The 15,921-nt window shown below is 41.4% G+C and overlaps 1 protein-coding gene across 1 annotated transcript in view; it reads right to left on the bottom strand.

The window, feature by feature from the left end:
• The window catches only part of PITPNC1 (phosphatidylinositol transfer protein cytoplasmic 1), a 206,190-nt gene that overhangs the window by 109,355 nt on the left and 80,914 nt on the right, over window positions 1-15,921 (bottom strand). The window contains 1 exon segment of the mRNA XM_073311590.1: window positions 218-366. Within this exon segment, the coding sequence (XP_073167691.1) occupies window positions 218-366 (149 nt within the window).

Here is a 15,921-nt window from a genome sequence, read left to right as displayed (position 1 = left end):
AAAATAAAAAAGGTCTCTATTTCAAGTGACGGCGCTCTTCCACTGTCCCTTTCCTTGAAGTTGCCAGTAACTGGCCTGTAGTCAATAGAACACATTACATTTGAAACACAAAGGGTATTTCCTGAGAGAGATGTTACGCCCTACAAATCTTCAACACTGTGCATGACTGGAGGTTACAGCGGCATGCTGTTCAGGGAAACAGCTGCTTAGTACTTGCCTGTTGAGATAGACCCGTTTTTCTGTTAGCTGACCATTGCCATGATTTGGATCTTCATAGGGTTCATTCTGCACAACTTCCACACCCTCCCCTCGGTCACTCTGCTCATGGCTATGCTTACTGATCATATACAGCTGTCCAATTCTGTACTGCAAAACAAAAACAGGAGCAAATGTATTAGCCATATACAATGCATGAGTATCCACAAGCCAAATGTCAAAGGGTTATGCAGAAAAATTTGCAATTTAAAGGTAGTGAGGGGAGGGGGAATCACTGCATTGAGAACTGCCAGAATTATCATAATAAACACTACTACTAATAAATAAATTACTAAATAATAGTGGTACATCAATAGTGTCTTCTACCCAGGGAACCTCAAAGTACTTTACCAAGATCAGTCGCGTGGTACATGATCATTGTTACATAGGTAAATTACATTATGGGAACCTTAAAAACTTAAAAACCATCGGTGGGGGTGATATGGATCAGAATAAAAGCCTCAGTGTTCTGGAAAGACGGAAATTTCTGGATTGGCAAGGAGTCATGAAGAAGTTGGTGAAGGAGACTTCTTTGAAAGCCCTTGGCATACCTCTTTAAGGATTTGTAGCTATAGAGCTAGGTCCTCAGCTGGTGTAAATCAAGGTAGCTCCACTGAAGTTAAATGAGTTATGCCAATTCACAGCAGCAGGCCCCTAAATTACTACTTGCGTCCAAACCATCAGGGCACCTCACTGTCATAAGGGGACTGATTTTCTTCTTCTAAACCAGATACCAAAAGGCAAGCAGTATCCCAAGGAGACTCCCAAGTTTTTTGCTTATACATGGAGAGATATGCAAGGCACCCCTTTTAAACAGGACTAGACAACTGTGACTGTAGAGGTGCCAGGAATGGCAGCCTGGTAAAAAATTATACGGACACATACATATACCCAGCAGGAAATAATGACCTAGCCACGATCAGCTGTGACCATAAGACATCCAACAGCTTCATGATGGTCTGTGTGAAGCAAGCTGGTGGTTTCTGCCCCATTTCTAGTGGATAAATGTCCACATCACAATACCGCCACCACAGCTGACACCCTTATTAGACTCCTCAGAAAAGCCAAGAACTAAATGGGTCCTGATGACTGGCCTCCACTTCTTCTGCTAGAGGTCCTTGAAGGTCAGTCGTCAGGCACTCTGGACAGTCAGTTTGGGGAAGGCTGCACTGCCTCCCTGCCCCTGGTCTATGACTGCATCAAGGGCTTTATTATTCACGTTTGTCAATCCAGCACTTTCTACCAGCACCAGAAATTCACTAAAGTAGGTTAAGAACTCATTGATTTTCTTGAATGAAAAGGTATTTTTTTCTATTAACCTCTAAACGGTATTTTCTGTGCAAGTTTCATGATTCTGCTCTGAGTTTTAAAAGAATGTCTTGCATAACTGACAGATTCATTCTTATTTCACTGAGTTCTATTCTTTAGAAAAGTTCTAAAAATTTTCTTTTATTTAGTTTCCCTAATGTTTTTCTGTCTCTGTATTTGTACATTTTGGAGCATAAGAGAATAGTTAAGAACCAACAGCTCCCTCTTGACTTTATTGTTTAATGGATTTTTTTTTTTAACTTGAAAAGGTCTTTTTCTAGGGTAGCTGTGATGGGAGGACTAATCCCCAATAAGAAACACATCAGACATCTGACAAAGAATTCCAGTGTATTTTGAAAGACAGATTTATAAATGATCTTTGTGCCAGGTTGTTAATACATGAACTGAGGTGCTTTCATTACTAACAGTTAAGTGCTACATTACGTGTCTCATATACTCAAGTGCTAAATAGCAGGGCTGATGTTTAGTACTTGTGTACAAACTATTCTATTATTATTTCAAACAGTGCCTACCACGGTCCACCGAGATATCAGTTTCTGAGACACTATGCACAATAGAAATTACATTACTGTGCAGTATTGGAGGTATTAACTCTGTTCCCCTGACTACTTTCTGTCATGGAGAACTGCAAATTAAAGATCTGATCCTGCTCCTATGGGAATTAGCGGGACTTCAGCCTTTTATTTCAACAGGGGCAGAACTGGGTCCTGAGAACAATTTCAAACAGCAGCCAAGAGAGAGGAGGAAGGAAGATGCTAACACTGCAGTTCTGGGGGAAGCCTTGATGGAGGCTTTCCAAGTACAAGCTGTACTAAATTTAAAATGTATGGATTCAGAAATGTCTGGCAGAGTCATGTGTATGTGCAGTATTCCCTAGGTGAAGATAGGACTTAGTGCCTCCTTTACTCTGTATCCTTCACTCTCTGCTGCCTCTCTTGCACCTGTCAAGCCAGGTCAGCATGCCTCCTATCTTCCTGTTTTCGAAAAGGATGGAACTTCCACCCACCTATATAATTTCTTCCTTCCCAAACACAATCCCAGTTTCTGTTCCGTGGTCACAGTGTCGCTTGATGCTGCAGTCCTTTAAAACTGTGTTTCCCTAACGGTGGGTCCCAACCCACCAATGGGTCGCAGGAAGGTTTTAGATGGGTCATCACATCTGGGACTGGACTAACCTGTCATTGGACCCTGATGGAGGGGTGCATGGGCCAAACCTGAGTGGTGAAGCAACCCTGGGTACCAGGTTGCAATGCCTGGGGCGGGGAGCTGGACCCAGCCTCATGGGACAGGAACCACTGCTGAACAAGTACAGGGTGGGCTTGTTCTTCAACCCTGCTCCTCACCTCAGAGCCTCCCCTCTGCACTGGGCTGGGATTAGGGTGGAGGCCAGGGCAGAGTGTGAATATATGTAATGCGGGGGAATCTCAAAAAAAGACAAAATGCAGTTGGTAGGTCACCTTAGTAAAAAAAAATTGGGAACCACTGCTTTAAAGGAGCTGCTGTGGCAATCACAGTAAAAGATTCTGGAGTATATGACTGAGCAGAAACAGGGAGATCCTTTAGGAAGGCTGAGACGGCGTTTGTCACCAGGAGAGAACAGTTTATTATAACAAAAATACCTAGCTTTTATATAATATTTTATCAATTTAGAACTGTCCCGTTGCAGAATAACCTTGTTATTCCTATACAGTGTCCCCTTACAAGTAGCACACTAAGCATCTGCCTACTTAGCCTATGTCTAAGGCCTTCTTGAAGAGAAGTCATAAAGGCGCTTAGCAGTGATGCAGAGGAAGTAAGATGACCAGCTTCTTGCCTGTGTGGCCTCTTATAGGCTGCTCAAGTGCACAGGCAGCCAGTCCCAGTCCCCATTATCTCACTGAGGTGCCCCTTGTAAAGAGGAGCCAGCCCACTAGCTAGGTGTGTGGTCCCAGGGTTTAGCCTCTGTCCTACAAAGCCCCTAGCCCTGAAAACGTGCCCAGCTGGAATGGTAGAGGTGTCTTTCTTTGGCACCATGCGAGAAGCATTTTGTGTTTGAAAATTTTCAGGTGGGTTTAGTGCTGGTGAAAGGAGCCAGATTTACAGGCTTGGTGGTTGACGTCTTTGGTTTGTCCCCAGAACAAGCCTGGGCAGAGGCAGCAGCAGTGCACGCTTCTTCACACTACCCTGGCACTGTACCTTAAACCTGACCTGTGAGGACTACTTCTATGAGTCAGAGGCTATTCATGTGTGAATCAGACATTGGTTTCTCTACTGAGACTGGCAAGAAAGTTGCTAATTTTGATGGTGTGGACACTTACATTGGAAGCTGGGTGGCCACCCACCGAACACATTTCCCACTCAACACCACCCAACCATCAGATAGCAGCAGGGCCAGATTTAGGGGCAGGCAACCCAGGCGACCACCCGGGGTGCTATTTTTTGTTGTTAGCAACAAAAAGGGAAAATAAAATGTTCGAAGTAACATGTTTCAGGTATTCCATATGGGGATTCATTTTTCACTAACCTCCTAGAATGTTCTGGACCTCTGTAGAATCTCATGGAACATTCCAGACTTTCTGAGAACTACATTTTCCTCAACCCTCCTAAAATGTTGTCAACCATAGCCTGTATAATGGGCAGGGCATCACCAGGCAGTCAGTGAGATATAAGAATGAACTGAACTGAAGTGAAAGCCCAGCTGCAATATTGTGAATCTTATTTTATTGTGTAATTGTGAAAGTGTACTTGTGTTTTAAGACTGGAAGAGTGTAAGCAGCGACTTAGAAAGGACATATTTAATGAGATGCCAGAGATATCTATGGAACTCCTATTTATGCAACAATATAAAAGGAACACTGTGACATGTTAAGCATGGCAAAAGAAGTAACATTTGATGACTTTCTAAGACTGCGAAACATACTATTAGGGAGAGCAAAAGCCTATCTGTTTTCCTCTATGAAAATAAAAGATGCCCTAACAGAAGCCTTCAGCAGCTCAGTATAGAAAGCAAAAAGCTCAACTGCAATCTAATTTGCAGCGAGGGGCTAATTTAATGAGAAAATATCTGAAACAGAATAACAACAGACCTTTTGAACTAAAGGACTAGGGTTTACATTCTAAGGCTGTCACCTACCATAACACTATTTACTACTGGTCCACCCAATGTTGGTGCACAGCTCGATTTCTTGATGTTAGTACATTTCAGTTATTCTTAAAATTAAAAAGTTTACATAAGCTTAGAGGAAACAACTTTTTTATTTGCTTGAATAAATACAGATTTATAAATCCTAGCATGCAAATTTATCATCTTATATGACAGGGATAAATCATGCATGCAAACTGTGCATCTGATTCATGAAATGGACTACAAATGCAATTAAAATAAGGTACTCAAAATTTAACAAATGAAGGGGGTGGGGGCTCCAAAGATGCTGCTTGCCTGGTATGCCATTTGGTCGAGTGCTGGCCACGGAGAGTAATAATTTCTGGTCATATCTCACCTGAGTCGGTGATCCATAGGTGAAAGTTTCTATAAACCATTATTGATTCTCCAAGCTATCCTATCTGACCCTGAGAAACTTTCTTCATTTATACAGTACTCTGTACTATTAACTTTACATATTTTGATGCTTCTGAAAGTAAAGAAAGGCTTTTCCTTGGTACAGGGCGTTACAATATCCAGTATGTTCAGTTTCAAACACACCATACCTAGAAAATTGGATTTTTATAGCACCTGTCCTTATTCACTGTTTCATCTTCCAAAGTGCAGTTCAACAAAGCTTAGCAGAATTTGATCTGAACAAGACTGATATCAGAGGGCCAGATCCTGATCTCAGGTGTAACTTTTTAATTCAGTGGAATCATTCTGCATTTACTGATGTCAATGAGATCAGTATCTGACCTGCCAATCTTGTTACTATTAACTCTTAGGAGCTACCCTGCCCTCTAAATACAGCATGTTAGTGTCTCAATAGCACGTACAGATGCAGTTCTGGCATGGGATGAAGCTTTCTAATCAAACCGTATTGCACTGAACGTCGGGATGGTATAATGCACAGCTGGAATTGCTTCAATGGAAAGGCATTAAGTAAACCAGCTGGAAAGTTTTCAAACATTACTTCTTCAAGTGGAAGAGAAACACAGTGTCCAGTGACCATAATTTACTAACAATGAACTGTCTAATCAGCATTATGATCACTAATATATTGTATTTTTCCATGAACCATAGCAGCCAGGGTAGGTTGGCTCAGACACTTGTGGGATGCTGTACAAAGTGAGGCGTGGCATGCCTAAGGCTCAGGCAGACTTCTGAGTATAGCTCTAGCACCAGTGCGGATGGAGACACCTGTTTAACTTAAGGCTTTTAGCCCCAGTCTCAGGCTTCAGGGGGATCTCTAAAGCCCTCAGCACTGTCAGCATGGTGCATGGGTGCCACAAGTAACATGGCTTCAGGCACTGTGGTTGTGGCTGACCCTGAGCAAAGCAGAGGAGGGAGGGGAGCTCTGTCTCCCCATGATGCAGAAAAAGCAGTTCTGAGTCCCAGGGCTGTCTGGATTTCGGTTAAGAAGGAGACTGATCAGCTGAATTATCTACAAAAATATGAATGGTTTTGACTTTTATAGAAAGTTGTAGAGAAAGCAACTTTGATGGGGGACAGGGCAACAGAGAAGCAGATTTCAGGCTTTTCCATGTCTCACTGCAGGGTGGAGAACAAGGAAAGGAATTGGGGAGGGCAGAGTTCTGAGTTCTTTGTCCTACTGGATAGGAGTTGTAATAACTGTGCCTACAAATCTACTCTAATGGTGAGCACAACTGTAAAAATCAGTGTAAGTTCATAAGGTGTCACAAAAAACTGTAACAAATAATGTTGATGGGAAAAGATGCAAAAGTGAAACAGAAAGACTGAATTAGTCCAAACAAAATGGCCTCCTGACATAAGTCAAGGACTGTTAAATTCATGGCTGGTAAACAAAAAAAGTGTGGAACTGGAAATCACTGAACCAAAATTGGGGTGTTGGGTATTAGGCCTAACTGGATGACAAAAAAACAAACAAAAAAAAAACCAAAAAAAAAAACCCGAGGGGATGGGCTATTCCACCCATCACTCCATTTTGGGGTCATTAAGGAAAGAAACATTGGGGAAAAAACTGGATTCTGGACGAAGCTTCACCATCATGGCTTCCACCCCCACCAACTCCTGGGATCCTGTACCTTTGTTATCCTGATCCTGAGAGATGTCCTGAAGAGACTGAACCAGAGAGAGGGACCTGGATGACATTGCCACCTCTACCTACTCTGGCTGAATCCCAACCATTGCCTGGAATGTGAGATGGTGTCACAAACCTCCCCCTGTTTGTTCTTTTCCTTCCCCACCTTATTTCTTCTCTCTCCTACTCCTCTCTTTTTCCTTGTATCTAATAAGAGTCTAGCTAGCCGGCCAAGACTGCATATTTTGCAACACTGATGTAAGCCTGTGACCAGAAAGAAGAAACCAAAAGCAATGCCATAAAAAGCCTGATGCTGGTACGAGTTTGCCAGGTCTTGGAGTGGCTGATAAGATCATGTGCTGTGCCAGTGTTTTTCCAGCAGCAAGGTTGCAAGTGAGAGTCAACACCAGAGACAGACGTTGCATTTTCTATTGTTTTTGTTCTTACATGTCCAGCCCATCTCAACTAATTTCTCTTTTCTTCGCCAAACCTCATTTTAAAACTGTTTAATATTGGGCAGTGGTTGGGTTATGTTAACACATTTGACTCTTTGGGGCCATTTATTCCATCTAAATTAATGCAACACAGAGCAGTTGATTTTATCAGCAGAAAGGGAAACAAGGTCGCTTTGTCACTAGGAAACCGGAGACTGTGTTGGTAGCTGGTAAAAGAAGGCTTGATCACGTACGTGGCACTGCAAAGCTAGGTCCCCAAGAGCCTCTTTTATTGTGGGTTAAGGGACCAACCAATGGACAGGAGAGTTCAAAGGCATATGTTGGAAAGGGATGCAGACAGAGAGCTCCAAAGGTGCAGGATACTGGGGCCTGTTTAGAGTGGTCTCACCACCCATCAGAATTTACAAATGAGTTAAGAGGAGCATGTCTTTGTTTTAAAAGAACAGGATAGGCAATAGGAGAGCCCCACTGAATCACTGAGTCCATCTCCCATCCTATTGGCTCTCAATTGTAGCCAATAGGACTAATGGAATGTAATTAAAAACCGAAGAATTACTAAAACACTGGGAAACACTAGGGCAGCAATCTAAACTCTGGGAAAGATTCTAATCTTCCCTTAGCTCTCACAACTTTTCCACCCAGACAGGCCTCACAAAGAAAGAAAGAAAGAAAGAAAGAAAGAAAGAAAGAAAGAAAGAAAGAAAGAAAGAAAGAAAGAAAGAAAGAAAAGATTTCCAAGTCAAAGCTTATTCAAGGCATTTGATACCGGCAAAGTAAAAAGTAAAAGATGAGAAAGCGACATTAATTTTAAAGTATAAAAACTAACAAAAAACCCCCAAACCCAACCAACCAAAACACCGCAAGCCTAATTTAGATTTATTTGGCCTGATTCTTCTCTCCATTACATTAGTGTAAATCAAGTGTAGCTCCCCTGCGAAAATGTAATGACACCAATGTAAATAAAAGGTGCAAGGGGAGAATCAGATTCACTGTATTCCTTTTAGATAGACTGTATTTGTAAAGCTGTAGGTTACTGAATGGTCAAGAAGCACTTAAGCCAGTGCCTCTGAATCTTGGTTCACAAGAGCGAAATAAGGTGGCATCATACTCTCATACTCTGTATAGGATTGCAGGACTCCTCTCGAATCAACCCGATGTCAAGTGATTAACCCCTCCATAAATATACCGGGTAATTACTGCTGAGTCACAGTAGTAGATGCATCTTTGTTGATTTCAGCCATTAATTAGGAGGGCATTTGAGCTCTTATCGTGAAACCCAAGGAAGGGTCTATCCATAAATGACATAACACATTTTTAGGTGACTTTCAAGACCCACGCACCCTTTATAACACTGAAACAAAATGTACAACATAAAGGACCCATCCTCCCCCTGTCCCCCAGTGCATTATATAATTTATGGACAGCCCTGAACAGCCAACAAGCTTAGCTTTTATATAACCCTTTTCAACCATAGATCTCAAATTGCCAAAAAGCCAAACCTCAGGAGGGAGGTTAATTTGGACTAGAAACAAAGCATGTTTATTCTGTTCAGAGCGGAGTGGGAATGCCACCTGCTTGTGGAGAGGTAACAAAGGTCCTACATAATTTGAAAAAAATCAATGTAGTTTTGTCTATGTTCCTATTTTCAACATCAGAGCAATTGCCAGCCAGTTTTGTCAAACCTGTTGTTACAATTGAATGTGTTTAGGTAATCCTCATTATGAGCAATTATATTTAAAAGCTATGTGTACTGAACTTTAGTTTTTGTCAGAACAACAATCCAATATAATCGTTTGTGAATAGGCATCTAAACCTAAAAGGTCTACAGACAGTTGCAATTCAGAAAAGCATGGCATGATTTTTAGTGGAAGAGAAATTACACAGCAAAAAAAAGAAAGATCTTCATTGTTTTAATATAGCCTTTAGGCTTAAAACATGTTTTTGCAAATGTTATCATCAAATTCTATCAATTTTCTTTGTGCGTTTTATGTTCTAAGACTTGTGGTGCTGCTATTGTTTGAAGCCACACAAAAGCTCACGCCCCATTAGTATTTAGGTGTAAAATCTGTTTTGCAGTAGGCTCGCTCTAGCACTGTACATAATAATTGATTTTAAGCTACTTCTGTGCAGAAGGTCCTCCTCCAATAGCCCTTGTTCATGCAAAAACTGCCATTCTGGTCAGACTCAGAGTCCTGTGTACAAGGGAGATTTTCACCTAGACTGTAATATTTAAAACTAGAAAAACGTACTGATAACGTCTTTAATTCAGATGAAGTAGGAAGCACTGACGTTGTTGTTGACTTGCTGGATGTTTTCATTTCTAATTCTACTGTTTGGTTTCTTTAAAGTTTGGCCTGTATTCATTCACTGAATCATAGAATTGTAGGATTGGAAGGGATCTCGAGAGGTCATCTAGTCCAGTCCCCTGTACTCATAGCAGGACTAAGTATTATCTAGATCATCCCTGACAGGTGTTTGTCTAACCTGCTATTAAAAATCTCCAGCGATGGAGATTCCACAACCTACCTGGGCAATTTATTCCAGTGCTTAATGCTAACAGTGGGAGTAAGTATAGTTTAGAGGAAAGGACAGGTACCTTTGGTCTGGAATACAGTTTTGTTCTTGGCTCTGTGGAACAATGCTAGATAAATCTCCCTCTCTAGTTTTCAGTTTCCACCTCTGTAAAATGGGCCTAATAATACAGATCTCACAGGAGTATTGAGGCTTGATCAATGTTTAGATAGCAGTTTGAGATCTTCTCACGAAAGGTGCTAGATCAGCGTAAAAGTGTTACAAAATTTGAAACAAATTAATCAATACAAGAGTCTGGCCGAATCGTAAATCACTAGACCTCACATAACTAACATGGAGGATTGCTCTTTCTGGGACAAATTCCGCTTTCAGTTTTTGGTGCAATGGCCACTGATTTCCCCCTCCCTTGTAACTTAGAACAGAATTTGGCCCTATCTGCATCTCTTGTATTAGAAATAAAATCAAATTAAGAAAAAGAAATGGGCTGTGCTCTGCATTTACAATGCTTTTATGACATTTAACAATATATGCAGTTGTTTTCTCCCCTGCTGGGTAAGGGTTACATTTGTTAGTCTTGTATTTCCCTCTGAGACAAAGAGAAAACACAATGAGCAGTCACAGCCCTAAACAAATCCAAGAATGCTACTTCAGGTCTTTCATTGTTCATCTCTTAGTTGAAATTATTTACTCCCAAACCAAACTGCAGAGATAAAGCCTTTTAGAGCATCTACTCTGGCTCTTGTTTCATCTGACACCTATAAAATAGGCTAAGTCATGGCCAAAACAAATATATCAAAAGAGATAGTATCTACTGTTTGCATTACATTTCTTGGCAGCCATAGCACCGAAGGGACAAAATGAAGTTCACGGACTGAGAGTCCTGGCCCCAGTGGAGACAGTGTTACAATTAGTACTCATTCTTCTTTATTTTTAAGTGCCAACAATCATAGGTGCTGGAACTAGGAACATTACCACGTCCCCTGGCTTGAAGTGGATTCCATTATATACAGGGTTTATAGTTTGGTTCAATGGCTCTCAGCACCCCCACTATACAAGCTGTCCTGCACCCCTGCTGACAATGTGCCCAGCACTGAACAAGGCACAGTTATGGCCCTGCTCTGAGGAACTAAGAGACTAAGCCCTGCAGGAAGTCCTGCCTTAAAAGGCATGGGTGACAGCCCTCCATGATTCTCTGTTTGGCTGGCACTCCCCATATAAACCAAGAAGCCATTTTTAGGAGTTGTCTGAGCAATGCAAACCTCTGGTGTGCTTCTGCCTTAGATCCTGCAGGTGCATGCATATTTATGGGTCTGCACAGCTCTTCAAGTTCCTTCCTTTATCTGTAATAGGTTTTATAATATTGTCTGCTTCCATTACCAAGAATTTCGGTTGGGACCAGGGGGTGTAACATGCTAGCCTGTTGGCCTAGAACACAGATGAAGATGACCAGGGGAAGATACTATGGTGAAGGGTGCTAGTAAATAATAAATAATAATAATAATAATTAAAAAAATCCATAGATAGATATCTGAGTTTGGTTGTTGTCCTATTTCTGTTCATTTTAGAATTTGTAAAATCCTATTTTCAACCAGTCATAAATCTCATTCTAACCTAGAATGACAGTGTCCCTTTCAACTTCATTACCCAGACAGAAGCATCAAAAGAGTTATTAACCACCATGTATGAACAGAAATACTGAACCAAAATTGAGGCCCACTTTCATTTAAGTTGTTATGCAAACAGAATTGATTTTAATATTCATGTTGTAACAGTTCTGGAAGATGAATTACATTCTTGTGGGAGCAGAAACAAACGTGCTAATACGGAATATTTCAGAAAACGCTCCTGAGGGGAGGGGGTCAAGATGGGAGAAGAGATATTTACTGAAACTGAGTAATTCACAGTGAATAACTTATTCAAATAATGTAGCCTCCTTTCCGTTTTGAAAATTGGCTGCCTACACCATAGTCCCACTTTCTTCTGGTGATTGTCTATTGCTGGAAGAAGTCCTTTTCAGGATGGTAATTAATCTGCTTTTTTACTGTCCCTGATGGAAGGGTGTTAAACTAGCAGACAGCCCATTGTCTGCTTTTCCTCAGAGTTTAAAGAGATAGGTCTCATAGTTCTTAGACTTCTCTCAAGATAAATTCTGCTCTATAGCAAATATAAATTAAAGACAGATTAAAACCCATCTGTCACACCAACCCCTTCAGGTTCCTGTTAATATAAACCGATTGCTGTGTGAGTATGTTGGAGAGTTTGCAAGTAGTAATAGATTAAATTGTTTAATATACTGTATAAATACTTAACACAAAACCACATCTTCAGGTACAAGCTGATGAACCATATTTTCTCATTTATATCTGTGCAGACCCATTGACCTCAACTGAAATGTGTGCAGTATCATTGATCAGATGTAATTAAGAGACTAATTTGGTCCATTCATTCACAAATAGTGTACTTAACTTCTTGAAGGTACAAAGCAGATCTGGACAGATACTGAACAGCTCAATTTGTCTAGGGCATTCACTTTAGTACATCCCAAATGGGACCCTGATTTTTGGGAAGGTGCCTATGCACCTCCTAGGTGAACAACGTGGGTATCCTAAGCAACTCGATAGGCTGGTTGCTGTTTCCCTACCTGCCTTTGTTACCTGCTTGTTCTTATCTCAATTTATGTTCTGATTCATGAAACAAACACTTATGCTGTGTGTGCCATTACTCACCTGAGCACTTCCATCAAAACCAACAAGAATATTCACATATCTGAAAGATCAGGACTTGAGCCTTATTTGCACTAATAAAGTTTTGTTGTACTCCAATATAGCCATATCAGCAAACCTTCCTAATATAGACAGAGCTTACACCAGCAGGAGTTCTTTTGTCAGTACACCTAGCTTATACCAGTTCTCCAGAAACGTCAGTTTTGCCGGTGTCACCCACCTATACTAGGGCTTTTGCCTGTATAGAAATGTTAGGGGAAAGAAACACCCCCAAACCAACATTACTATAGTGGCGAAAGTTTCAAATGTAGTCTAAGGTTAGGTCTATAAACCTTCTTATCAGGGACACAGCCTTTGTTTTAAGCACTTTATACACTCATGAGGCTAACCACAGGCATTCAAACAAAGCTGTTTGAACATATCTAGTCATCCCCACACTGGTCCATTCCGTTCCTAGAGCAATGGAATTAGGCTGAGCACAGTGAAGAACAAATAATCAATGGCTTCACACACACACACACACCCCCTCCCCACCCACCCACCCATTTGGAAAACTCAGTTATACTGTGACTTGCAGAACTTCCAAAGAATCATCTGCTTGGGGGTCAGTTTTTATCTCCATGCAGTCAAAAGCCCTCCAGTCCTTCTGATATCCTAAAATCTAGTGAATCTCAAGGCATTAATAGAGCTTTAGGACATTTCTACAGAGATACAGCACCTCCATGCTGCTTCCTGTGTCTTCTCCCCCTGTTAAACTGGAACTTTGTAGCCAATGTCTCACCAAACCATATATGGTCCTTACCCTCAAAGGACGTTAGCCAGCATGAATCAGAGTCAGCCTTAATTCCCACAGTTTCTCCGTGAAAGTTTTCTAGGGAATAATGTTGCATAGAGTAGTTCCCTTTCCTTGCCAGCCACGCTGCCCTAAACCAGTGAAGCAAACAACACTTTGTACTTATATCATGCCTATCATCTGAAGATCCCAGAATGATTTAGAAATGCAGAGAGTTCATGAAAGGGGCCAGAGGATTGAAGGCGCGTCAGCTGCTTTTCCTCCAAAAGACTTGGACCATTTTAGCAGGTTTTCCATTACTTTCTCCCCAAAATTTACAGGGCATAGGCTGTTCCTAAACTTCATGGAGGTGGCGGAGAGGGCAACGACTGGAAGAGAAGATATGGCTGTCTTAAACTCAGTAACATACTAGAGAAATTGGTCAAAGTTCATCTGTGTGAAAATATGACATTTGTAACATTTCAAGGTCAGTGAGACTTCTGCATAAGTGCTGGTTGTACAACTTAAATCTGCCTGGGGATTTGTTTAATTTATGCACACAATGTTTTTAATCCCTCTTCCCCTTAATTGCAGAGAATAATAGCTGTAACCTCCTCTTTTATTAGACCCATCATTCTTCCTTTTTTACATCCTACATCCCCTTGGAGACATCACCCTCTCACTACTTGGAAAGATTCTTAAAACACACAAGAAACATTAAGACAGTTACCAGCACAATGTCACTTCAAACACAAAACAAACAAAGAAACAACAGGCACATATGTTGACCCCTCTCCACTCCCTCTATCTGACATCCCCTAGATGCATAACACGCCCCCTTCCAGATGTGATCACTAAAATTATCTCCCTTGCTAATCTGGCTGTATCACAGGCCTCTTCAAATCCCAGTCTCCACTGGATCTTCTATCTCCACTTCATCACATTTACATTTCTTGTCCTCATCTTCAAGACTACACAATTCTTTTCCTTTCTTCCATATCTGAATCTTATGTCCATACCTGCCTCCTCAGCTTCACGAATGATCGTAAATTCATAAGCTGTCACAGTGATTTCACTTGACAGTGTGTTGCAGGAACTGCTATTTCCATTTAGTCCTTCATATTTTTATTCATTTTCACCAGTGAAATACAGGCTGTTCTCCTCTGTATCCATCTGCTCCAAAACATCCAGAGATGGATGTACCTTCACACGGGCAATGAGCAAGTGGACTCGACTCAGGCAATAGTGTGTTATGATATGATGAATCAGGCATGTTAGCCAGTAATAAAACCACATGTGTTGTGCTGACACTGATCATCACTTTCTCATTGATTCTCATACTGTAGAAATCCCTTGGCAGAACATCAAATCACAGAGATCGTCAATCAGACCCAGACACATCTTGTGAATTGCTGATCTGCGAATACTCACTGAACAAAATGGTAGCTCTTTAGAACTTCCTCCATAAACGCAAAACAGAAGTTGCACTATGAGTGCTGAAGAAGGGATCTGTCTGATATATCCAGTTGCATACTATCTGCTTTGAAACTCACAATCACACAGGGCAAATTCTGCCCTAGTCTCCATGGAATGCACCTCAGACAGCACAACTGGTCCTTCCCCCTGCACAAGAAGTAAGCAGGGTCTGGGGGATTGTGAAGAGTGCAAACTCTGCAGCTTGTGCGGGGAGAGGAGTTTTTTCCCCCTGTATATTTACCCATCTCCCAACCTGGTTTCTGAGGCTGAATGCTGAAGCTAGGACTCACCCCACACAGAGTACACAAAACAGAAGAGAAGTAATATATTTTTTGAATTATGTGGCTCAAAACAGTCTAGTTATTGGAGACAACGATCCAGCAGGAGTTCTGCAGTACAGAATTGAAGTGTTGTGCCCTAGCAGCATTCCCCGGAAGCATTCTGGCTGACTGTCTCTCTGTTCTGGCAATACTTACTATTGTGGTGGATTTTGAAAGAGTGCAGTCTGTGCTGTGCCACCCTTGGACAGGGCTGAGGAAGGATGGTCCCTTCCCCATTTCACCCTCCTTTGGGATATCCAGTGTTGACAGTGGATCTTGGCATCCTCCATGTCCTTGAGAACTGGGAATGCAAAGACCAAGACTGTGGCTGCCCTTTGCCTCGATATGCACGAAGGGCAATCCAGTCCCAAATCATAATTTACAAAAATGAATGTAATGAGGGTAAATGGTCTGGGCTGACTCATGCTCTCCCTTTCAATACATCAGTGCTATCCCATTGCATTCAATGGAATTGCACTGGGATAACTGAGGGCAGAGCTGGGCCCAGTGTTTCAATGAGCATAGCTAAATATAATGAATACTGTACACTCAGAGGAATTATTACAATTCCCCCTTCCCCTCTCACATATTTAATCATTCCTTACAATGAATGCACCTGCAGCACAATATATCCACAACATCACCCATGGACGAGTTCTTAATTATGCAGTGTTTTTAATTTTATATGTGCCTATTAGTTACACAAAGTCTTCTCTCTGGGAGACTATGCAGAATGCCTGGTATGTGCTTTCTTCCCCTCTCTCTTGAGATTAGAACATAATGAAGTTGGGTCTTCAAAAAGGTTTGGAGTTGGATATTGAATCACCGCAGCTATTAAAAATAGCCTTCTCTTTGGACTTTCAATTTTGTTTA

This window comes from Lepidochelys kempii, chromosome 14, assembly GCF_965140265.1.
Source record: "Lepidochelys kempii isolate rLepKem1 chromosome 14, rLepKem1.hap2, whole genome shotgun sequence".
NCBI classification, from domain to species: domain Eukaryota; kingdom Metazoa; phylum Chordata; order Testudines; family Cheloniidae; genus Lepidochelys; species Lepidochelys kempii.
This window is presented reverse-complemented; position numbering and strand designations above follow the sequence as displayed.